Here is a 25351-nt window from a genome sequence, read left to right on the forward strand (position 1 = left end):
TTATTCGGTTGGAACATGTTCAGGAAGTGCACCCTTATCAAGGTGGAACAGTTATGGTCTGGGAAGGAGTCCAGTTAGGCCGAAAAACCGATTTCGTTTTTTTTAAAGTTTTCTAACAGGAATCACATATTGTGATTTAATTCTTGAGCCTGTCCTGTTACCATATGCCAATGATTTTGAGAGAAACTTCATTCTCATGAATGACAATGCACGGCCTCATACAGCCAGAGTGGTAAGTGAGTTTATCAATGCTCATCAATCAAATATCTTACCCTGGCCGGCACAATGTTCTGACCTCAACCCCCCCGACCACGTATGGGACGTGGTCCAAAGAAGAATTTTGAGAATGGGTATGCCTCGTGAAACTCGTAGGGATCTGGTTCGGGCCGTGAATGCAGCGTGGCAGGCTGTACCTCAAGAAGAGATCGACAACCTGATCAGGAGCATGGAGAGACGATGTAGGGCTGTAATGAACAGTAGAGGAGGCCATACCCTTTATTAAGTAAAAATGGTTTTATCTTTTTTTTTAATTCACAGTTTAGAATAAAAAAAAATGTGTGTATTTTTTTCAGTTCAATAAAAATCAAGGTAAATTTGTAAAATTCGGTAAATTTCGCATTTTTATTTCCAATACGTCCTGTAAACTATTTGTTTATTTTAATTTAATTATATCAGAAATGCAAATAATAAAATTACTGACGATGGCTGGATAAAATTGTAATATCCCTAGACTTTACCGGTGTGTGTAGAACGCTTTATGAAAGAAGCCGATGACAAAAAATTCCTGTTAGCTAAAGTTGTCTTACTCGTTGGAGTATTTGGAGCATGTAGGAGGGACAAATCACGCTTTTAACCGTAGATGCCATTGAAGATTGTCAGTCATTTATTAGTGTGAAGATTCCGAATACAAAAACTCATTTTCCAAGAGTGTTTACGATTACTGAAGGACCACTAGATGGTATCAATTTCTTACATGTATTTCGTAAGTACGCAAAACTTCGACCACTCAATGTGACACATCAGCGATTTTTCTTGACGTATCGAAAAAATCAATGTGTACCCTGCCAGTTGGAATCAATACAATTGGAGGTATGACAAAAAAGATAGCTGAATTTTTTGGACTCTCCAATGCTATTGAATACAGTGGTCATTTTTTCGGCGCAGCTCTGCAACAATGCTGACAGATTCAGGAGCGGACAAAACAGTTTTAAAGCGACATGGAGGTTGGCGATCAAGCTCGGTTGCTGAAGGTTACATTGAAAATTCAATTGAACAGAAAATGGAAATAGCAAAAAGAATCATGAGACAGAAAGATAAGCCAAATAACAAGCTAAGCAGAAGCTACCAGCACTACCAATACGAGAAATTTACTTATTCCGACTCCTACAACTTGCATTTCTCTTAGAGACGAACAGTTGGATGCCTTTTGCATTCACTTTAATAATTTAAATAATTGTATCTTTAAGATTTATAATAAATAAATATTTTCATTGTTTGTAACGTTTCATTTTTTACTTTTAGGCACTAGTACCTAAAAGAATGTCATTTCGAATCTCAAATAAATATTAAAAACTGTCAATTTCGAAATGCTTTCACAAAAAATATATTATGATTGATTTATCTCCCGAGACATTAAATTTTTTAATAGCTTTTTTTTCCTTTTAACTTACCTAATGATTTCTCAATCATTATCAATTCCTTCGGATCGATACAAGTATGCAATGAAGGCTTTTCAAACACCAACCATAACCAGCTCAAATACCAAAAAATACCGGCTATAGAGTAGAAGTAATAAGGTGCCATCAAGCTGATATTTTTCATCAGCAACCCGCAAATCATCATAGAGAACATAACACCAGCATAGCAACCGCTGAAAGCTATCGTTGCTAGACGAGATCTTTCTAGAGGTGGTGCCCAGTATCTCATGATACCGTGGCAAGCTGGATAAGTAACTCCCTGAAAGACAAATAAATTTATCCACAATCATACAGTAATGGGACTTTTGTAAAATAATATTTTATCTACTACAAGGATAAATAGTTATTTTTTATACAAGACATAGTTATTTTTTATACAAGTCGACCGAAAAGATTAATTCACGAGCGATGAAATCGGGAGACGATAATGCAATTTTTTGTCATACGCTCCCAAAAACAGCTATTTTACGGACTCATTTCAGTCCGTAAAATGTTTCTTTTTCGGCCTAGGCCGTAAAGGTCGTCATGGCAACCTTTATGGACTAAAATGTCTAAATTCGTTATTTGGTTGTTTTATTTTGTCATTCGAAATTTGTCACAAAATCACATAAAGCTGTCTCTTTAGTTGTCAGTTTTGAGTCAATATTTTATAATTCTCTTTCGTGTCGATTGCTGATTGAATTGGAGCCAGAAATGGCTCAAATCGAAATAAGTAAATTACCAACAGATATTCAGGCTGAGGCGACAAACGCCATATCCAAACTACTTTCATTTAAATCCCGAATAACTTATGAAAAAAAATACAAAAAATTTCAAAAATAGAAGCCATTAAAAAATGTGCGAGAAGAAATAAAGTTTTTAACCTATCCTCGCTGTTAAAGTATCATTTAATCTACTCTTCCGGTTAAAGTGCTATTTTATCTAATACATTTTTTTATTCCACTAGTGGAATACTAGTCTAAAACTGTTAAAATTTATTGAGACGCTGTGTATATACAATATAATTCATACCCCATACCTCTACTAACCCCTGCAGAACTTTGATGATAATCAGCCCAGTAGGGTTGTCGTATAATGATGGTATGAAAATATTTAGTATACAGGATGATCCAATGGCAACTCCAAAAAGTTTGTTGGCTGGATAGGCTGCAGCTATAAGGCCACCTGGTATCTGAGTTACGAAATACCCCCAGAAAATGGCGGATTCTACGGCACTGACTGTCGATCGAGATATCGTCATATTTGTCTGAAAAATACCATAGTTAATATTGCAATATGATCCGTAATTATAGTTCAAACACAGAATAGTGTTAGTAATAAATATCCATAAATATCTAAATGGTGCGTCCAGACCTGAGCAGTCGAGTGCGAGACGAGCGCGAGACAAGAGCGAGACAAGAGCGAGACAAGAGCGAGACAAGAGCGAGACAAGAGCGAGACAAGAGCGAGACTAGAGCGAGGCAAGAGCAAGACGATTGCGACATTTTCTATTATATTATTATTATTTATTTTTTATTTTTTTTTATTTTTATTTTTTTTTATTTTTTTTTATTTTTTTTAGTACGTCTTTTACAAAATTCGTTTTTTAGAACAAAATGTTAAATAGAAATGTTATAGGAAAGGTTAAAAAGCACATTTGAAAATTACTGTAGAGTATACAGGGTACTTCAAAAAGTGTTACGGATATAGGTATGTTTTAATGGGAGTACCCTATTTTTTATTTTATTATTAGATTCTATGTACAATTCGGTAATTTTTTTTGCATATCATATTACCTATATATCTAAAATAATAGATTTTGTAATAATTCAATTTGTTTAAAGAAATGTTAGATTTCGGTACGATAAAAAGTGTCAGTGATGCATAATTTGTAAATTCTATTAAAAAAAATGATAATACATGCGATACGGTGTTCCATTTAAACAATTTGAGATTATTTAATTTTAAATAGTCGAAATTCATAAATATATGTTGAACACACTGTAGCATGTAACTCAAATGTCTTTACCTATATCTTCTTCTTCGTCCCTATAAAACTATCCTTAACAAATTTTAGAACTCCAATTTCAGAAACAATAGCATGACTGACAATTTTTTGTCACTGAAATCTAACATTTTTTGTTTAATCAAATTGAAATATTACAAAAACTATTAGTTTTAGGGGTATACCGTTTTAGGTATATATATAACATCATACCTGGCATTATACATGAAAAAAAGTTATAACATTTTACGCAGAATCTAAAAATAAAATAAAAAATAGAGTATTACATTTAAAAAACCATGTTATATCCGTAACACTATTTTGAACCACCCTGTATACTCTATAATAATTTTAAAATGTGTATCTTAACTTTCTCTACAGTTTTTCTATTTTTTTAATAATTCTTAAACACTTTTTAATAATTCTCTTTTATATTCTTCCCAAGGTTTTATTCATCGATTGTGAAATATCTACCCACGCATCGTGTTTATTGTTTTTTTAATATTCTTTATCTTTTGGATTCTTTATAATTGGTTTTGCTTTATATAAATCGATGAATTTCAGTTGATCTTTTTCCGTCCAAGTCTCCATTTCAATATGCACTAATATCAGAGCTAATATCTCGCAGTCGAGCGAGCCTACCAAAAACACGTCCAGACTTGGCCGCGAGCTTTCTTTGGTCGGCCGTCGAAAAACCGACAGGGGACGGATAGCAACGAGGCTCCGTGGGTTGTCTCGCGAGACGGTCGCGAGGCTCTTGCGAGACCCCCCCAGCCTTTGAAAAATTTGGAATCTCTCGCGCTCGTCTCGCACTCGGCAGGGCCAGTCAACTGAGATATACGACCTTGAACGATCTGTTTTTGGGTTAGTAATTTCCTGGGGCGCTAGATGGCGTATTTTTATTTTAATTTTTCTAGTTGCCTAACAATTGCGTACAAAATTGTTTTTATAGTTGCCTAAATAGGCCTATTAATTATGTTCTGTCATTGTTCTGTATGTCAAATCAGTTTTCCGTTTCCGGCTTCCTCCTTCCTCTTCAGTTGTGTTTTGCAATTGAACGGAGATGTGCGTTTCGCTGTTTTCTGGTTGTTTGGCTGTGTTTTTTGCAATCTTCATTTTAAAATCGTGATTTTGTATTTTTGAATTTTTTTGAACTTTGTTTTGTGTTTGATTTTTAAGATCTCTATTAAAGGTAAGGTTTAAGTTAAAGGTTTTTGATTTATCTAACAATTTTATTTAATAATCCGAGAAAGCGAGGTGAGGTAACCTAACCAAGTCCAAATGTTCGTGAATTTTATTTTTTAACAATGTAATATTTACAACGCCATATATTTTTACAAAAAAAATTGATCAACTCCATATTTTTGTACATAAACTTCACAATATGATATTACACAATTGTTCAAGTCCATATGTAAAAAATACACGTAAATAAAACATTGTTTCTAATGGACGTCACTTTCTCTTGTATTCCAACGATATTTGTTGTGTTCTTAAATCTGGTACTATAATAAATATTATACTTTTTAATCTGTTGTTTTATTTGTTTGTAAAATGTTTTATGGTATAATTTTCTGTAAATTAAAATAAATTATTTATTGTAGGTTTTTATGCACATATATTAATGATATAAGCAAACCATTTAACACTTTACAATAGTTTAACCTGGTTTAACCTTTATATATAAATCCTTGTTTTTTACCATTTGACTTGTTTGCCAACTTGGGACCAATCAGATGACTACACATTATTTTGTAGAAATCTGATTGGCTCTAACTGGCGAACAAGTCAATACGTCTTGCTTAAAAATAAATTGCATCTATTTAAATTTGCCGCCACATTTGTTACTTTCCTGGGTGGCTAGATGGCGCCACTTCAATATACAGATTACAGATTTCTTTACAAATTTGAAACCGTTTTGAAACTAAAAAATGCATGGGAGTTAGCGTTCTTCTTTAGTGTGTTCTGTGGCACTCGGCTCCTCAGGTCTGGACGCACCATAACAAACGCTCAAAAATTTTAAATATTTTATAAAATATACAGGATGTCGTTTAAAAGTAAAAGTCTAAAATCAGTTTTGTGTTAAATTGGAAGATATACATTGTGCAAATACACAGTTAAGTATTTTTATCAACATAAACTGAGGTGTTAAATTGCAAAACCCACCTTATCCATTTAAAAAAAATGGCATAATGACATATATTAATATTGGGACCCTGAAATTTACATAAACATATGACCAAACTGCAGTACAAGTCGCCTATTCTTATATAAAATTCACTACAAATTACGTTACTGCAGCAAAATCCGTCTTATCCACTTATATTTGCTTTTTATTTTCATTATTTTTACAAATCCCGCATTTTTTCATAAGCTTTTTACACAAGTATAACATTACTACTGACGTCTTTTCAAATCCTTACTGAATTTTAACAAAATAGTACAGTTAATAAATCAAGTTAGGATGCAAATAGCGTATGATCGAAAAAAAACGGCGTCCAGTTTGCTAGGAAATGACGATTGCTGACATTTCCCATAAAAATTTACATATAAAATGACAGCGTTCTTCATTTCATAGTCAATATATACTTGTATTCATTTAAAACTTCCCAATATGGCGGACTTCAGTATGGGAGGCTTAAAAAACAAAAATCTCTAAACTAGAATCGACTGTACTTCAAATAGTTCGAATTGATAATCTGTGGTAAATCCAATTGAACTCTGACTATACTCTGACACTTGGCTGACATTGACGTTTACGGTTCCTTTTTCTAAATATTTTCATTATTTTTCGAGTTTTTATTCACAAATTCTACTTGATTTTGTTCTTTTATTTAACCTGCAACCTGCAGTACTAATTATATAGTTATAAATAATCTTTTCACCGATCAAGAAACGACAAATAGGCTGGAAGATATTCAAAATGTGTAAATCGCTTAAAAACGTATTAGAAAACATTGGCTCGTTCATAAATTCGTGAAAATAAATTAGTCCAGATGTTTGTAAAAGGTATTATTATAATTATTTTGAGAAGTTTCCTCGTATCAGTAATTTTCAGGTTTGTAATATCTACTATATGATAATAAATAGATTAAAACTTATATTTCAGGAAACAGCGCGGGCATTACAGATTGTTGTAAATCAGTTTTAAAATATAAAGAAGGTTTAAAACAGGTTTAAAAGTTGAGTTGGTAGAGAAGACCTAAATAAGGTAATGTTGGTAATGGGACCAAACATCAAATAACACTTGAAATATATAATTATGTACAATAATTGTAAGTAGTTTTTATGAATCTGTTTGATATCTATTGCATTGTTTTTATATTTCTTGAAATATTTTTTTACTTTACAGGATACACAAGGAATAATAAAAAATACAATTACTCACTAAAAGCACTTAAGGTTTGTAATAGATGTAGTTAGAATATCAAACACCAAACTAAACCAAAAATTATGTTTTATTTTACTGGTATTCCTCACATTTGAAGGGAAAGTCATTTCATAAATAAGCAGGACATTGTATAGTACACTCTATATTAATAATTGTTTTTTATCCTATACTTGTTAGTTAACGCATCACTTACTCGGTATAAAATTTAGTACAGATTAACCTATAGTTGTGGTTGTGATATATTCTGATGTGTTTCTGGCAATTTAAAATAAGTTAATATTTAAACAAACATTTCTGGATTTCCTGGCAGGAGTGTGGACACAAATTTAATAAAGGTATAATGTGGATAATGTTCTGATTATTACAGTTTGCATGGATGTTTTGGTATGTTGTTATTTTTAATAAAGTATATTTAATGAGTTTTTGAGTATTTCTTTTTCCTTCAGAGGATTGTGTTCTAATCTTTATATATTATAAATTTTCATAAATTATATATACAAAATTTATTACCTTATAATTTTTTGCTAAATACTTTGTAGTTGATACAGTTTAATAGTATATAAAAGAACTATTTAAATAAGATGTTTGAAAATATATAGCTGTTTTTGCACACATCAATTTAATTTGTGATTAACTGTACTGAAAAAAAAAATTAAGAGAAATGGGGTGATTTATCAACTACAACATGAAAAGCATCATCCTATTTCCAAGTCTTCTATTAATTTCACTTATTAAACAACTATAATTATTCAATAATCTTGATAGTTCTAGGAACTCTCAGATATCGTCAAAACATGAAAACAAAAATTTACTTCCTATAGTTCTTACGTCCCCTTAACTGAAATATAAGAAATAGGGGAGTTAATATTCTCACTGAGAAAGTTTATAAAATACCTTTAAGTAAAATCTCTTCGGATCTGCGGTAAAATACCTTTATTCTTATTAAATAATTTCAATAATCTGTTTTTATTTATGACAACCACCTAATAACCTAACTTTAACGTCAACTTGACAATCCTGAAAAATATTATTGTTAACCAAAGAGTAAATCAATTTCTGAATTCGCTAACGCCAACTTATTTTTCATTAAAAAAAAATTACCAATTTTCGTAACTAGGTCGGCCATATTGAGGAACTTTTAAAAAAATTGTACTATACATCATACTGCAACAAAACCCGCCTTATCAAAATTATTTTTGTGTTTTTTTGTTTAAAAATTAAATATTAATTTTTATTTCTAGAAAAACGAGATACAAAACAATGATTCCACTCAATGGATACGTTTTTTGTAAATTAACGTTTCAAACATTTGCTGAAACGGTTTTTGCTTATTATCTCGAAACAACGTTTGTGTGATAAGAATGATTTTGCAACTTGACGCCTCAATTATTTTAGTTGTTTTGTTCAAACTTACATCAGCTGTTTCCAATTCAGAATTAACCATACCCATTGTCTCCCTCATACCAAACATAATAATAAATCCTAAACAACACAGGAGTGATACAGTTGCTCTTCTTGAAAGACATGGTATTTCAGCTTTTATGTAACTAAAACAAAAGTTTAGTTCTTTAATCGTTAAATCTATGTTCTATGTTAAGATAGTAACACATTAGTCTTCCTGTCTTGTAGTGCCTATTAGTGAAATAACAGACATTTTTAAAGTCATTTTAATAAACAATTTCTTACTGATCGATTTTTCTAAGTGGTGGTCGTTGGTATTCTGGTATACTGTCCACACTGATGTCATCAGCTTGCTCACTTATGCCCTTTTTTAATGGTGGCTTGTCAAAGTCGTCGTATTGTTGCCTGAAACAAAAGAAGTACAATTAATCTTCACAAATCTTCTAATATTTTCGATCTGTTTTCAACTTTATACTCTGTAGATAACAAAATAACCACAGCCAGGAGTGAACTGTGAACTGTGAACTACTGTTTACCCTAATATCATATATTTATGAAATACATTTAAATTTGTGAATTAATAATTTATGACAATTTTTAATAGATCGATCAAAGTATTGTCACTTTTTTTGAATTTAAGAATACAAATATCGTGTTAATAAAAATTTGGAGATCCACGTGCACATGTACAGGGTGGGTCAAATTGGACGCTTTTAAAGGGTAACACCCTTTTTTATAGGAGATGGACGAAAACTAATATCGGTGTCTGGATCTCAATTTTTATCAAAAACATGGAAGTGAAAACCTCACATCGATATCTGTTACCGTTTCGGAGTTACAGGGTGTTTTTCAAAAATGCTCATTTTTAACAGATTGCTATAACTTTTTTCTATGGAAAATTTTGTATTTTTATAAAAACATTTCAAAAGCATCTTTTTACGTAGAATTTATTGGTTTGAGTATAATTTTTTTAAAATTAATAATTTAAAAAATTTTAACAGAAAATTTTATTTTTTATATGGGACACCGTGTATATTTTTAATTAACTGTAAAGAACTTAAAATTACCTTTCCAAAAATATGGCATAGTTGATATTTTGCTCTATTCCTCTTCGTAATATAGAGTTTTGAAAAATTCGTCCACTTTGAATAAGCCGGCTCACGGTGGGGTATTAGCATGAAAAAGGTGATCGAAATTCGAAAAAGCAAATGTGTTTAAGATTTCCCAAAAAAAGATAAATGATAAGTTAAACCATCTCTGCCATGAATGGCGTTGCTATGGGTGTGTTTAGTTGCATTCATTTGGTTCAACGAAACGTCAAAGTTGTTACTTCTTACAGATAAGAGGTAAATGGCTAAATTTTATGTTTAAAATTATAAATTGTTGTTGTTCTTGTGCTCTTTTTACGTTTATATTATTGTTTTGATTGAAAATGGCTCAGCAAGCTGCAGGTATTTATTCTACAAAAACGTATTATTTATTTTGATATTCTCTATACTAACGATTTTTTTTTGCAACTAAAAGTACTAACTAACGGAAAATTTGATTAAATTTGTGACATTGTTATTATACTTAGAGATTTAGTTGCGCATTTCGAAGAATTTAGCATATTGTCTATATACGTTTTACTTAGTAAACATTGGGCTTTCATACAGTAAAATAAAATACTGCGACTTTTTGCGACTTTGCTGATAAAATGAGAAAAACATTCTTGGTTTCCTCTAATTTGCCAATCAGTGATATACTAATGCGAGGTGTAAACCGCGATGGCATTGTTGTGTACAAAGCGATCGCATTAGTGCCATTAGCAGTATAGCACAATTTGGCATTAGTAGCGACTTTAGTGGTATGGGCATTGCTCGCGGATCAGTCGTAGCATTAGTAGTAGTAGTTGCGATATTACTACTGGCACTGACCGTGGAAACACTGGAACAGTGATTTTTCTTTCTTTTTTTAGAATCGACGAATTATCCTTTATTTTGTTCATATTATTTCCTCTTTAATTGAAAATAGCAATAATTTATATAAGGTCTACATAAAAAAAATTCGATCAACTATCAGTGTCAAATACCCCACTGTGCGGCTGTGTTGCACAAAATTTCTAGCTGTAAGCAGCATTTAAAACGAAAATAATATTTGCAATGAGAGATGCAGAATTTTAGAACAATTTAAACTATATTTAACAACACCAACACATTTAAATTATATCTAATAACAATAAAAATTAATAGCAAACCAATACATGAGATTTTGCTACAGGTGTGTCTTCTGTTATGGACAGACGGGACCGTTTTTGAACACTTCTCGCTGAATTCATCAATTCAGTGAGGGTGAAAGATACCCTTGCATAACCTCTAAGTACTTCTAATTTTTGTCTAGATACGGAAAGATATTAAGATTAACAATATTTAAAAATAAAAACCTTTATTCTTCCACAAAGATAAAAATCCATAGACACTAAGTCCGGCGGCCTCGACAGCCAACGGCTGGGACGTTGTTAGCTATTCAATTATTCTCGAAATTGGCTGCAAAAATTTGCTGATAACTTCAGCAATCTGAAGCTGTGCCTCGTCTTACTGGAAAAATATGTTTTTGATTTCCATTAGGGGCAGATCATCAATAAGGGGTCCAAAGCCTACTAGTTAAAAGTGGCGAACTTTTAAAAATTCTGTATTTTGAAGCGGACTATGACAAAATATGAAGTGTGCTATATTTTTGGAAAGTTAATTTTAAATTATTTTCAATGAATTAAAAATATACAGAGTGTCCCATATAAAAAAAACAATTTTTCTGTTGACAACTCTTTAATTAAAAATTTAAAAAAAATTATACTTAAACCAATAAATTCTTCGTAAAAAGATGCTTTAAAAATGTTTTTCACAGCGATTTGTTAAAAACGCACATTTTTGAAAAACACCCCGTATCTCCAAAACGGTAACAGATATCAATGTGCAGTTTTCACCATCATGTTTTTGATAAAAATTGAGCTCCAGACACCGATATAAGTTTTCGTCTATATCCTATAGAAAAGGGTGTTTCCTTTTAAAAGCGTCCAATTTGACCCACCCTGTACACTTATTGATCCACCTCCACTGCCTGGATAGGTATATTTTTCAGTAATTGAATTAGCCATTAATTTTAATTTGTTTTTCTTTCAGTGCAACAGGTCAAACAACCACTCGTCCACATTAATATTTCAGTTATTCCAGTCCCCTCGCAATCTTCAACTTCATTCACCTGTTACTCCAGCGAACTACGTGGTCTATCGCGTTTATTTAAATCTAACCCTCGGCGGTAAACCCTACAATTCCCAGAGCTATAATAAACTTGTAAATAAAACACCTGTTTATGTGCACCGAGTGGATTTCTCTTTGGGCCGTTTCATTTTGAACGATTTGAATCAATTTTAAGAAGATAAAAGGAGTTTTTTAAGATATACCATGCGTTTTTAAAGAGTTGTTTGTATAACTTTTTATTTTTCGTATAAAAACGAAAATATCAAATCGAGTGTCAAATCTTATTATCTGACATAAATCAGGATTGATTGGCGTGTTCAATTAGTTTCGGTCACTTCCTGTTTTGACCGGAAATGACTAAAAAACCTGATTTTTAAATGATACTCTCCATAGTTTTTTATTTTATTTGATACATTTATTGATGACATTATGATATGTCAACTTTTGACATTTTTGCTTAAAAAAATAGTATTTTAAGTGATATGCTGGTGTTAATACCCTTTAGCTGGATTTATAAACTCGGGAGTTGGCGTTCATTTGAGGTTCAGTTGTTGCAGTTGGATGTTCGCGGCAGTTGAGGTTCAATAATTTTGCATTTATAAACTGTCAGTTTCGGCTGTAGGTTAGGTTTGGAATTGTGAAAATTTCGAACGTTTTTCTTTCGATTTAAAAATACTTTTGATATTTGTCAAAGTTCAAACACATTAATCCAAGATTATGCAAAATATAAACATTACATTAACAGAAATAATGAAACAACAATAAGGGTCATTTTCCAATGCATCGGCGTACTGTGCTTCACGTGATCGACAGGCACTTATTCATTGGCTGTCGCCGAACGTCGCCAGCGGTCGCCAACTGCCGACATAAACATTGACCATCTTTGAACTCCGTTGAACCCTTGTATATATATATATATATATTTTTAAAGTAGATCAACCTAAGACGTTTATGGATGTAAAGCACCAGATGGCGGGGTGTATTTCACGGTCTTTTACTACAGAAAAATATTTTTTGTTACTCTGAATTTTGAAGCGACCAATAAAAACAGAGAAAATAAAAATCGATAATTTTCGGACTGTGCCAATTGGTTACTAATCGACCAGATACTTTTTGTCTATTAGATATGCTATAAAAGCTGGTAATTATACAATTCGACCATTGTAAATACCCAGCAAACTTCGCAAGGCCGACGAGGCCGATGCTTTTCACTGATAAGAAAAAAAAAATTTTGTTTAGATAATTTTCGAGATATTTTTTCTTTCTGAATGCACATTTTTAAAATATTTTATATTCTTTGTCCGCTTGATCTATTATATTGGTTGCACGTATCGAGGTTCTGTTTCTTCTAGTTTTAAAAAATATTCTTATTTTTTTGTAGTTGAAGTGGTTGTAGTGTAAAATTAGGTTAATTTTATTAAGTTTAATTATGTTAGTAGTAGTGTTTTTATAGCTTATTATTTTGCAGTTAAGTAGTAGGTGAAGGGATAATTTGGTTATTTTTTCTTTTTGTTTGATTAATTAGCAAGTTTGATCATTTTTTCAGTGTAGAAGTGGTTGAAGTAGTGAAAAAGTAGTTGTGTAGTGTTTTTATAAGAGATTATATTAGTTTATTTTGTAGATGAGTAGTAGGTGAAGGTATTTGGGTATTTTTTCTTTTTGTTTTTCTTCTAAGTGTACTAATTCTATTAAGTATTGTGATAGATACACTATATCTTCCTTCAACTTCGTTGAAAAGTGCGTTATCATATAATTTTGGTTTTCTGGTAGTAGAATATACGAAAAAAAATCTGATTAAATTTATTTTAAATTAAATTAATCGAGTTTTATTAATCAAATTAATCTAGTCAAATAATAAGAATAGTTTCTAAACAAGGTGAGTTTCCTACGATGTTCTCTATGGGTATCTCGGAGACTACTGGAGATGGAGAGTCAGTTAAATGGGGAAAAATTGCAGTTTTGTGGGGTCATAAATATGCGCCTTTGATTTTTCGGAGAAATTCAAGACTTACTAGATATTTCGAAAAAAAAAACAAATTTTGGCTATTTTAAAACTTTGTCTTTAATTCCATTATAATCTACAGTATGATCGAATAAAAACGGCGTCAAGGATGGCTATGAAATGAAGATCGCTGTCATTTTATACATATGTAAAATTATATGGGAAATATCATCGATCGTCATTTCATAGCCATCGCTGAAGCCGTTTTTATTCGATCATACGGTATTTTAGACAAAAAGTTTTCAGATAAAAGTTGTAGATAATCACATACCTAATGAGTTTGTGTTTTCTGTTTTTTTTTCTAAAGCCTGTCATTTTTGACATATGACACAAACATTATGTTTTTTTTAAATGGAAACCATAGTTGGCCATGACATCATAAAAAGCGCCATTTTTTAAGCTTTTCAGCGATATAGGTATGATATGTTTTTTATATAGGTATAATAAGTTATAGCCAATTCTTTTCTTTCTTGGCTAATTTCCATACCAATAATACCATGCCAATTAGTTGGCATCAAAAATGTAAAAAGTTTCATGTTTTCAAAAAAAATATCATAAAATTCGTAAAGCACTCAATTTAGAATTAAATAATCTAAGAATGAAATGATTCTTTTATAAACCTGCATTAAATCAAATTAAAATAGGTATGTAACTTTTTTTTTAAATATTAATTAACAGCAATTAGCATTATCATAAATTATAAATAATGTACCAACATATCGAAATAATAATTTCTTTGTTAATACGATTTAGAATTCTTAAAATAACAGGCAAAAATAATCCACAATTTACAATAAAATAAAAGTTTCGTTTAAATTTCTTAATCAGCTGATCACTATTAAAGTTCGCAGAAACCCTGACTATATTATTACATTACTCTAAGGAAAATAACGAAAATAATCGATATTTTTGACTCCGCCCCGAAAGGTTCACGATTTGTCCTCCAGTTGGCAGCACATTTTGTCTAGTCGGTTGGGCAACTTTAAGAATATATAAACAAGGGTTGAACGTAAAACGAACTGCCAACTTTTCGACCAACTGACTTTATAAATGCGCGCGTTCATTTCATAGCGTTGAACATTTTGAACGGCAACTGAACCTCAACTCCCGAGTTTTAAATCCAGCTTTAATGTTTAATCAAGAAGCCGCGGAAAATAGATTTGATAGTCTATTGTTTTTGTGACGTTTCATGGCCAGTTAAAAAATGCTCCAATCGTATTTTTAATCGTAACTCATTTTTTTTAATGGAACGAGGGTGGCGTATTAGCATATTTAGAAAAAACATTTTTGTGAATAATTTAGTACCACATATTTGGTATTTCCGACTCATTTATCAATATACCCATGGAATATTGACATTTTAGATTATTTTTAAAGATGTAACACATTTTCAACAATAGATACTAATATTGTATCGATTTAATTCGCTTTTTTATTAACAAATAAAAAAAAACTGTTCAAATATTTGTTAAAGAGGACTAAACAATATGATTCCACTATTCAAACTACATTAATTGACTGTTTGCGTTGATTAATAATAATAGCCCCAAATACTAAAAAACTGAATTTTGTATGTGTATTAGACAGTGTGGTAAAAGGTAACACCTTATAAATTTTGTTTCATTTTTTGACGAATGCTTATTTATAATAACAGAGACGTTTATTTTCATAACTTTTATTATTATATTGATTTCTGATTCAAATCCACATTTATTTAGAATAATTTATTAACAAAAACAATTAAGTATGTAATGAAATAATTTTCGGGCGGAAATAATTGTGGTATATTTGATTGGTAGACTTGTTTACAAAGATTTAAATAGTTTTCTTTTTGTAAACAAACGGGTTTGTAATATTATCGTTTTTAGCACCTGTACATTTTGTACATTTGTTGCTTTAAAAAAATCTAAAATGTCAATATTCCATGGGTATATTGATAAATGAGATCTAAATTATAAAAAAATGCATTTTCTACGAAAACTTGACGAGATAGGTAAAAAATGGAGTAATACAATTTAATAGACAATTAAATTGTTCATCCGATTCTCGTAAAATATACAGGGTGTTCTATTTAAATTAACCAAGTTTTTGCCGTTTAAAGCTAGTAATAATTTAATATAATTTTTATACACTCTGTATAAGGTAGTATTATTTTTATTATTGCAATACAATATTTGATCAATAAATAAACTTCAGTAAATAATTAGTATTGAAAACTTTGACAACCTTGGAGAAATGAAGTCTCAAATTTTTTACTGCAATTTCACAAAATTGAAAATATTTAAAAAACGGTAAGATTTAAGTGTGATAAACCTTAACAAAATTTACCTTTATTTCTATCGTAGAATCTAAAAATGTAATAATATACAGGGTGTTCCATTAAGAAAAATACAACTATAATATTTTTTACTTATTTGGGACACTCTGTATCTTGTAAAAATATTTTTAAATTGTAGCTCTAATAGTCCTTCAACGAACCCAAAACTTACAATTAGTAAAAATCGTATCGTTTAGCTACAATACTCCGTATCGTATGTGATTAACAAACCTCTATAGTGTTTTTAGAATTTCCTGCTGTATACTGACTCTATACTCGACAAACATATTAATTCCTCCCTTCCATCCATCCCATTCTCAACTTTAATTTGCTCTGCCTCTCTCTTTTTCTTGCCGGCGCTCGCGAATCGATCTCTGGCTTCGATTGTCGCCATTCCATCCATTTCCTTTCATTTTCCTCAAGCACTCGACGCCTTTCAGGCCATGAATACTGAAACGCGCTGCTTTCCTTCGCTCTCTCTGATAGTAGTCGATCTGGCAAATGACGTCAAGTGGTTCCAAGACGGTTTCTGCGATGGGAATGGAGAAATATTTAGCGGAAAACGATTCCCGTTCTATTATCCAGAAATATGTCTAATTTTAGATATCGCGCGCTTAATAGAGGTTTAGGTTTATTATTTATATAGCTCCTTCCGATATCTATCGGCGGAAAAATTCTTGCAAAAATTATGTCAAACCGCCTGCACCCATATATAGAAAAAATCCTTCCAGAATCGCAAACGGGTTTTCGTACCAACCGCGGCACCGTCGATTCCATATTTTCCATCCGCCAACTACAGGAAACAGTAAAAGAGCAGCAGTCTAAACTTTATGTTGCATTCATCGATCTAACAAAAGCCTTCGACACTGTGAACAGAGATGCGCTTTGGGCAATTATGGAAAAGTTCGGAGTACCCAACAAATTTCTTACAGTATGTAAAACCCAACTAGCAAATATAGTTCCCAGTCCTTTTTAAAATGTCACTGCCTCTAAAGTATAGTTCCTAGGTCCACTCTGCCACTTAAAATGTTACTTTATAAGGAATAGTCACTTTGAAGTATATTTCGAGAGTGACCGGTTAGTCCCTACCTACCATAAAAGTGGAAAATAAACACCCCGATTGCAAGTCACAAAAATGTAATTTAAAGAAGTGGCTGGAACTACCCGAATTTTCGAATATGACACCATAAAAGACCAAAAACTTCATAGTAGCTTTTTAAAGTAAGGGTTACCAACAAGTGCTACCATAATGCCTCCATTAAGTTTTTGTTACTTTGTAGTAACAATTTAAATTACGGGGTAGTCGCGGCCACGACACCTAGTTACTTCTAATTTATAGTAGCATTGAAAGTAGCAAAATGGTTACTGCTACCTTCCTAGGTCACTATAAAGTAGCCGTCGCTCATCCATTGCCACTAAAAAGTCACGGGGGTCAAAAACGGCTACTTTATAGTGACTGTAACTTAATATAACCTAATAAATGTAATTGCCTCAGATTGCATCGGGTGCTGCTCTGTTTTAGTGTTTTCTTTTACTTGCTTTTAAGCTTTATTAAAAAATTGAAAAATCCCTAAGGTGAATAAAAAGAAATTTAGATATTCTAGTACTTTCTACCAAAGAATTAAACAAAAGGAATCACTGCGAGCCGATGCATCAACATCAGAAACAAAAACTACATCTCTCTATAGTCCTACTGATGAACATCATAAATCAGGTAGTGATTAAAGCTGTTTCTGCAGATGAGTGTAGTGTTATTCATCTGAAACTGAATCTCAGAGGAGAACTAATTTGAGAACCAACAACAATATAAAATAAAAGCTAAAACAGTGGGCGTTAAAATACTCTATACCTCATGTAGCCCTGAATAATATAGAAACACTAATAATAGAAAATGCACAATAAGAAAAAAATAACTTCAAAGGACAAGGCGGAACGTTATAGTGGCATCAATGGAATGTATAGTCGCCACCACCGCGATCGGTGTAGAACCGCTCCAATTAAGTGGCAATTTGGTGGCGCAGGGAACTTTCTTGGAAAAATCACTTTATGGTTCCAAAGAATCGTTGACCATGTAGTTCCAAAAAAGTTATTGTTTCTATAAAGTCACCTTTGGATAGCTACAATTGTCACTTTATCAATCCGAAGATTGTAAAGGTCCAAACGGGTAGGGTTGGCCTAATATGTTATTGTCCCCGGTACTTTGTGGTAGCATATGGAACTATAAAGTATTTTTCGGATTAAACGGCCATATTTTTTTCATGAATTTTTAGACGAACAGCCAAATGGCTCAAACATTATGCGTTTTTAAGCTAAATATACCTAGATTAAAGCTTTTTTCCTTAGTTATTTTGTTATTTCTGACTGTGGACTAATATTTTAAAGTTTGACCCCGGTTTCAAGCAAATTATTATTATTTTTTAATTACAAACATGAGTTTCTATTGCAAATAATATAATAATTTGAAATATTTTGAGAGGCGCTCGAAAATTTTGTTATATAAACCCACTATTTTATTCAGTAAAGTTGATTGCGTTCTGGAATTTACCTAAAAAGGCGTTAAAATCGCACGGTAAATAACAAATAACGAAAAAATAATAATGGCTTCCATAATTATTTTCCATCATGATATTTATTTTTATGAAATGTGAAATTGCATGAAGAGGTCGCTGCGGATAAAGTTCAACAGTTTAACGAAAGTTCCACATGTCGGTGGCTAACACTTGGCTGCCACGAACCCGCGACTAGGAAGCTTCGTAACGGATAAGTCGCATTTACCAGTACGCTACTTTATAGTAACACATCATAGTAACTCTTTTAGTGGCAAAAACTACCCAAGACACTACCCGGCTACTCAAAATCTTTCCCCATTTTGGTCGCAGTTACTTAGCAGCTACGAATATACGACGTAGCCGCCGATGGTCACCGCCCACTTTGTAGTGGCTTTGATAGTAGCTGTTACGTATTTGCCACTATAAATGCTAGTTGGGAAGCTTCCATAACAACAACAAGTCAAGAGTGTCACATCATGGATCACTGAGCGACCCATTCCTAACAAATACAGGAGTTAGGCAGGGATGTGTCTTAGAGCCTCTCCTATTCAACATATTCATGGCAGCTCTCTCCATTATAGTGGACAGCAAACTGCAGGAGAGAGGCTTGGGCATTAGATACAGATACGACGGCAGTCTGTTCAACATAAAAAGACTCAGGGCAAAAACACGTACAAAATTCATCACAGAACTTCAATACGCTGATGACTGCGCTCTAGTTACAAACACAGTACAACAATTACGAGTAATGTTGAACACATATACCTGGGCATACGAGGCTTTGGGCCTTAAGCTAAACATCGACAAAACTAAAATTATGTGCACTCCTCCGGAAGATTAGAACAATGCTATAAAAATCGGAGAAGAACTATTGAAATATGTGGCGGAATTCAATTACCTCGGCAGTTTGATTTCGGAAAAGGCCAATATTGACTCTGAAATTCAGCACAGGATTAGCAGCGCCTCAAGAGAATTCTGGAAATTAAAAGACAGGGTTTCCTACAATCATGACTTGTGTACAAAAACGAAACTTGCAGTATACCGAGCAATTATAATCCCCGCCATGTTATATGGGAGTGAAACCTGGGTGCCGTACCGCCGACACATGAACGCATTAAACAAGTTGCAACAGAGACACCTTAGACAACTCTTAAGAATCCGGTGGTTCCATCATGCCTCAAACGTATCGGTCCTTGAAAAAGCCAACTGCGAGAGTATTGAAGTCATGGTTACAAAATCCCGCTTAAGATGGGCTGGTCACGTATGCAGAATGCAAGAAAACCGCATACCAAAATCCCTGCTTTACGGTGAGCTTGTAGACGGTAAGAGGAGGCCAGGTGGACAATTGAAAAGGTACAAGGACATTTTCCACGAAAACTTAAAGGGGATTAACATGCAGAATGAGTGGGAAGAAGCAGCTCACAATAGAACTCAATGGAGAAGAGTTGTAAACTCAGTTAACAGCGACAACCTAAAAGTGAAGAGGCAACAAAGCAATGAGATTTTTGAATGTCCGGAGTGCGGTAGGCAGATAACATCACGTATCGGGCTTTTCAGTCACAGAAAAGCTCATGAAAGAAAACGCCTTCCGTGACCATCTTCTGATGTGTGTCGAATACTCGTCAGCGAGTAATGGCTGTATGTATGTATGTATATAGCTCCTTGTGAGTTAGAATGTTATACGGAACGATCAACAATGATTGAAATAGTTAGAAGGCAATCAGTTTCTAGGCAATACTGTGTTAGAATATTTTAGGATTAGTGATTGGTACTGATGCTAAAACAAATTATATGTTCAGCAAATTATGTCAATTCAGTGACGTTATTTTTTTTTTTTGTTTTTACTTATCCTCTGAAAAATTTACATGTTTTGATTTTGTTATTTGTGAAATCGACATATTTTTCAATGTAGTACAACATAGCTTTCATTGTAGTTGTAGATGTTCAGGCTGTCCCATTTTAGTTGAAATCATACGATATCTCCGTTATTAGTAAATATAGAAGGATACGGTTTTGCTCAAACCTACATTTACTACATAACGGTTGTAATATAACATAAAGCTACATTTTTTCTCAAACGGAAGATGCCGTAAGGTGTCCAGGTGTTCGACATTGTTGTAATTGCCACGATATACAGGGTGGTCCGAACTGTATTCCGGAAACTTCGGCAGCATATTCTGCAGATAAAAATAAGTAAAAAAGTTCGTATAACTGTATGTCCTAAAATGCTTAGTTTCCGAGATACAGGGTGTAGAACTTTCGTTTTTATTTCGATTTTTCCCAAATAATTTCTGAAAAAACATCAATATTTGGATTAAAATTGGTGTCTGGTAGTTTTTTGACATGAAAAATTAGATTTTGATGTCAATATGACTCCTATTCGTAGGGGGCGCCATCTTCATATTTTTTAACTGGTTCGAGGAGTAATAACTTTTCGTCCGTACCTGTATAAAACTACTGTTTTACTTATTCTATAATAAACAGTTTTCACCTTCTCGATACCTTTAACAATAAGAGAGATACAGGGGGTGTCCCAAATTGCAAAATTTTCAAAAAGATCCTGAACCTCAGAAACGTAGAGGGTTATTAAAATTGTGTTTAAGGCATCTTCAGTTTGACAAAAAAGTGTGACAGGTTTGTCCAAACAGCACCTTTCTATCTTCAGGAATAACGGAGATACAGTATGATTTCAACTAAAATGGGATACCCTGTACAATATTACTATTATTAAAGTGAAACAAGGCCATGTCACACACGAGCTAACCTAAAAACATTGCATTTAGAATTCTTAAATTAACGTCTTCTAATCGTACCAGATGAGAAAAGTGGAAAAAGTTAATTAATACAAAATTCGATTTTTTTCAACGGGGCATATCCAGAAAATCAACAATCAAAATCTTTCAGTGTAAATATCTCGGAAACTGTTTGTGTTTAAATGGGGCGAATATATAGCTGCACTAGCTCTATCCATAGAGGCCTCACTGGTCGTTCAGCTACTAACCGTTTCCGAGAGAAAACATCTTATTTTTATTTACATCTTTATTTTGTTTTTCTGCTGGTATAATTTAGTGTAGCGACCAAACGCCAAAATTTTAGAAGTGGCTTCCACGCTTAATTTCAACGTTAACACGTTAAAAATTATTTAGAATAATAAAAAAGACCCCCTAAAAAACTTACAGGAGTTAATTTCAGTTTAAATTCCTATAGAAAAATCTGGATCATTATTTTTATTCCAAAAATTAAAAAAACCTCCTTATATCAAAGCCTTATATCTATTCAATTTTTTTCCATAGCAACTGTTGCCTTATATCTATCAAAAATAGTAGATAAAATAGTACCTTAACCGCAAGGGTAGATTAAATGATACTTTAACAGCGAGGATATGTTAAAAACTTTATTTCTTCTCGCACGTTTTTTAATTGCTTCCATTTTTGAACATTTTTGTATTCCTTTTCAAAAGTTATTCGGGATTCAAATGGAAGTAGTTTGGATATGGCGTTTGTCGCCTTAGCTTGAATATCTGTTGGTAATTTACTTATTTTATTTTGAACCATTTCTGGCTCCAATTCAATCAGCAATCGACACGAAAGAGAATTAAAAAATATTGACTCAAAACTGACAACTAAAGAGACAGCTTTATTTATTTGTCAAATTACATAGAAACCAACGCCAACCCAGCACCATATTCTTTCTACTCGTAATAAATTCCTTGAAATAATTTCTGAATATTTTTTAAAACGTAACTCGCTATGGAAAAAATATTGTTTTATACACGACGATAAAACTGCATTATCGTCTTGTATAAAAAATAACTATTATAGCATTCAAACGATAAACCGACGTAAATAGGAATAAAACCATTCAGCCCAAAACACTAAACTATTTTATAAAAAGTTTTCGATACATTTGCGGATTTGTTCGAAAACTTTTGTACAAATACCGATACCAGAAACAGAAACAGCAGCAAAATGGGGAGAAACAAAAAAAACCTTCCCGTTCTCGATATTTCCCTGGAATAAAATACAGTTATCAATTCGCCAAGCAGATCGAGGGATTTTCGCTAAGAAGCTGTATCGGTTCGGCGGCACGTTTGAGGTTTCAGAAATAAATATCGCAATTTAGTGAAATGGTAACGCTTGCTGCGGACCCCGAGAAACAAGAATAATTTACATAATACCGAGGGTGTTTCAAAAACGAGACTTTGACCATTTTGTAGCTTGAGGTACATACAAACATTAATATTTCAGGCTATTTAAACATTGAGAAACTTTTGTTGTAGGTTCCAAATTTTCTGTGTTGCATATATCTAAAAAGTTTGGAGTTTTAATAATATACAGAGTGGTCCGAACTGTATTCCGGAAACTTCGGCAGCATATTTTGCAGATGAAAATAAATAAAAAGGTTCGTATAAATGTATCTCCTAAAATACTTAGGTTCGAAGATACTGGGTGTAGAAGTTTCATTTTTATTTTGATTGCTTCCAAATAATTTCTGAAGTAACGTCATTATTTGGATGAAAATTGGTGTCTAGAAGTTTTTTGGCATGAGAACTTTGTTTTTGATATCAATATGACTCATATTTGTAGGGGGCGCCACCTACATGTGTTTTAACTGTTTTGAAGAGTAATAACTTTTTGCCCATACCTGTATAAAAGTGAAAAAATATACTTTTCCGTGATTTGTTACGTAAAAAATGACTCTTGGTAAAAATCGTTACGAGCAACCGTTCTCAAGATATTTAGAATTTAAATAGTCAATACATGTCATTATTGACAAAAGATAAACATATACAGGGTTGTTCACCACATACGACACGGAGTATTGTAGCTAAACGATTATATTTTTACAAATTTCAAGTTTTGGGTTCGATGTAGGACTATTAGAGGTACAATTTAAAAATAATTTTACAAGATACAGAGTATCCCAAATAAGTAAAAAATATCAAAGTTGTATTTTTTTAAATGGAACACCCTGTATATTATTACATTTTTAGTTTCTACGATTAAAATAAAGGTAAATTTGATTAAGGTTTATTATACTTAAACCTTACCGTTTTTTAAATATTTTCAATTTTGTGAAATTGCAGTAAAAATTTTAAGGCTTCATTTCTCCAAGGGTATCAAAGTTTTTAATATTAAATATTTACTGAAGTTTATTTATTGATCAGTTATTGTGTTGCAATAATAAAAATAATACTACCTTATTCAGAGTGTCTAAAAATTTATTTTAAATAATTTCTAGCTTTAAACGCCAATAACTTCTTTAATTTAAATGGAATGCCCTGTATATTTTAGGAGAATCAGATGCACAATTTAATTGTCTATCAAATTGTATTATACCATTTTTTACCTATCCCTACAAGTTTTCGTAGAAAAAGCATTTTCTTATAATTTAGACCTCATTTATCGATATACCCATGGAATATTGACATTTGAGATTGTTTTTAAAGCAACAAATGTACAAAATGTACAGGCTAGTAATATTATCGTTTTTAGCAAAACGGTAATATTACTAGCCCATTTGTATGCAAAAAGAAAACTATTTAAATCTTTATAAAAGAATATACCATTAATTAAATATAACACCATTATTTCCGCCCATATACTAATTAATTACATACTTAATTGTGTTCGTTAATAAATTATTCTAAATAAATGTGGATTTGAGTCAGAAATCAATATAATAATAAGTTATCACAATTAAAGTCTCTGTTGTTATAAATAAGCATTTATTAAAAAATGAAATATCATTTTTAAGGTGTTACTTTTATCACACTGTCTAATACCCATACAAAATTCAGTTTTTTAGTATTTGGAGCAATTATTATTAATCAACGCAAACAGTCAGTTCATGTAGTTTGAATACTGGAATCATATTAATTGGTCCTCTTTAACAAATATTTAAACAGTTTTTTTTTAATTTTTTTAATGAAATAAACGAATTATATCGACAATATTAGTATCTGTACTCTTTAAAAATTTGGTACATCTTTAAAAACAATCTCAAATGTCAATATTCCACGGGTATATTGATAAATGAGGTCTAAATTATAAGAAAATGCATTTTCTACGAAAACTTGAAGGGATAGGTAAAAAATGGTATAACACAATTTGATAGACAATTAAATTGTGCATGTGATTCTCCTAAAATATACAGGGCGTTCCATTTAAATTAAACAAGTTATTGCCGTTTGAAGCTAATAATTATTTAAAAAAAAATTTTAGACACTCTGTATAAGGTAGTATTATTTTTATTATTGCAACTCAATAACTGATCAATAAATAAACTTCAGTAAATATTTAGTATTGAAAACTTTGATACCCTTGGAGAAATGAAGCCTTAAAATTTTTACTGCAATTTCACAAAATTGAAAATATTTCAAAAACGGTAAGGTTTAAGTATCATAAACCTTAATCAAATTTACCTTTATTTTAATCGTAGAAACTAAAAATGTAATAATATACAGGGTGTTCCATTTAAAAAAATACAACTTAGATATTTTTTACTTATTTGGGACACTCTGTATCATGTAAAATTATTTTTAAATTGTACCTCTAATAGTCCTTCATCGAATCCAAAACTTACAATTTGTAAAGATCTCATCGTTTAGCTACAATACTCCGTGTCGTATGTGGTGAACAACCCTGTATGTTGAGTAGATAGTTATTTGATTTAAATGATGAATTTGGGAACTTTTTATTTATTTCAATTAATCATAAATTTTTCTTCGAAAAAATAATAATAAAACAGTGGGGTTCAGGGAACACAGCCGCT

General features: G+C 31.9%; 1 protein-coding gene across 1 annotated transcript in view; it reads right to left on the reverse strand.

Annotated features, from left to right (window-relative positions):
• LOC115874500 (vesicular glutamate transporter 1) overlaps positions 1 to 25351 on the reverse strand; it is a 148570-nt gene that overhangs the window by 11147 nt on the left and 112072 nt on the right. The window contains exons 3-6 of the mRNA XM_030889647.1: positions 8759 to 8878; positions 8487 to 8619; positions 2716 to 2943; positions 1671 to 1956 (exon numbers count right to left, since the gene is read on the reverse strand). Coding sequence (XP_030745507.1) covers positions 1671 to 1956; positions 2716 to 2943; positions 8487 to 8619; positions 8759 to 8878 — 767 coding nt within the window. The remainder of the gene's footprint in view (positions 1 to 1670; positions 1957 to 2715; positions 2944 to 8486; positions 8620 to 8758; positions 8879 to 25351) is intronic.

This window comes from Sitophilus oryzae, unplaced genomic scaffold (assembly GCF_002938485.1).
Source record: "Sitophilus oryzae breed Bouriz unplaced genomic scaffold, Soryzae_2.0 scaffold_1297_pilon_pilon, whole genome shotgun sequence".
NCBI lineage: Eukaryota > Metazoa > Arthropoda > Insecta > Coleoptera > Curculionidae > Sitophilus > Sitophilus oryzae.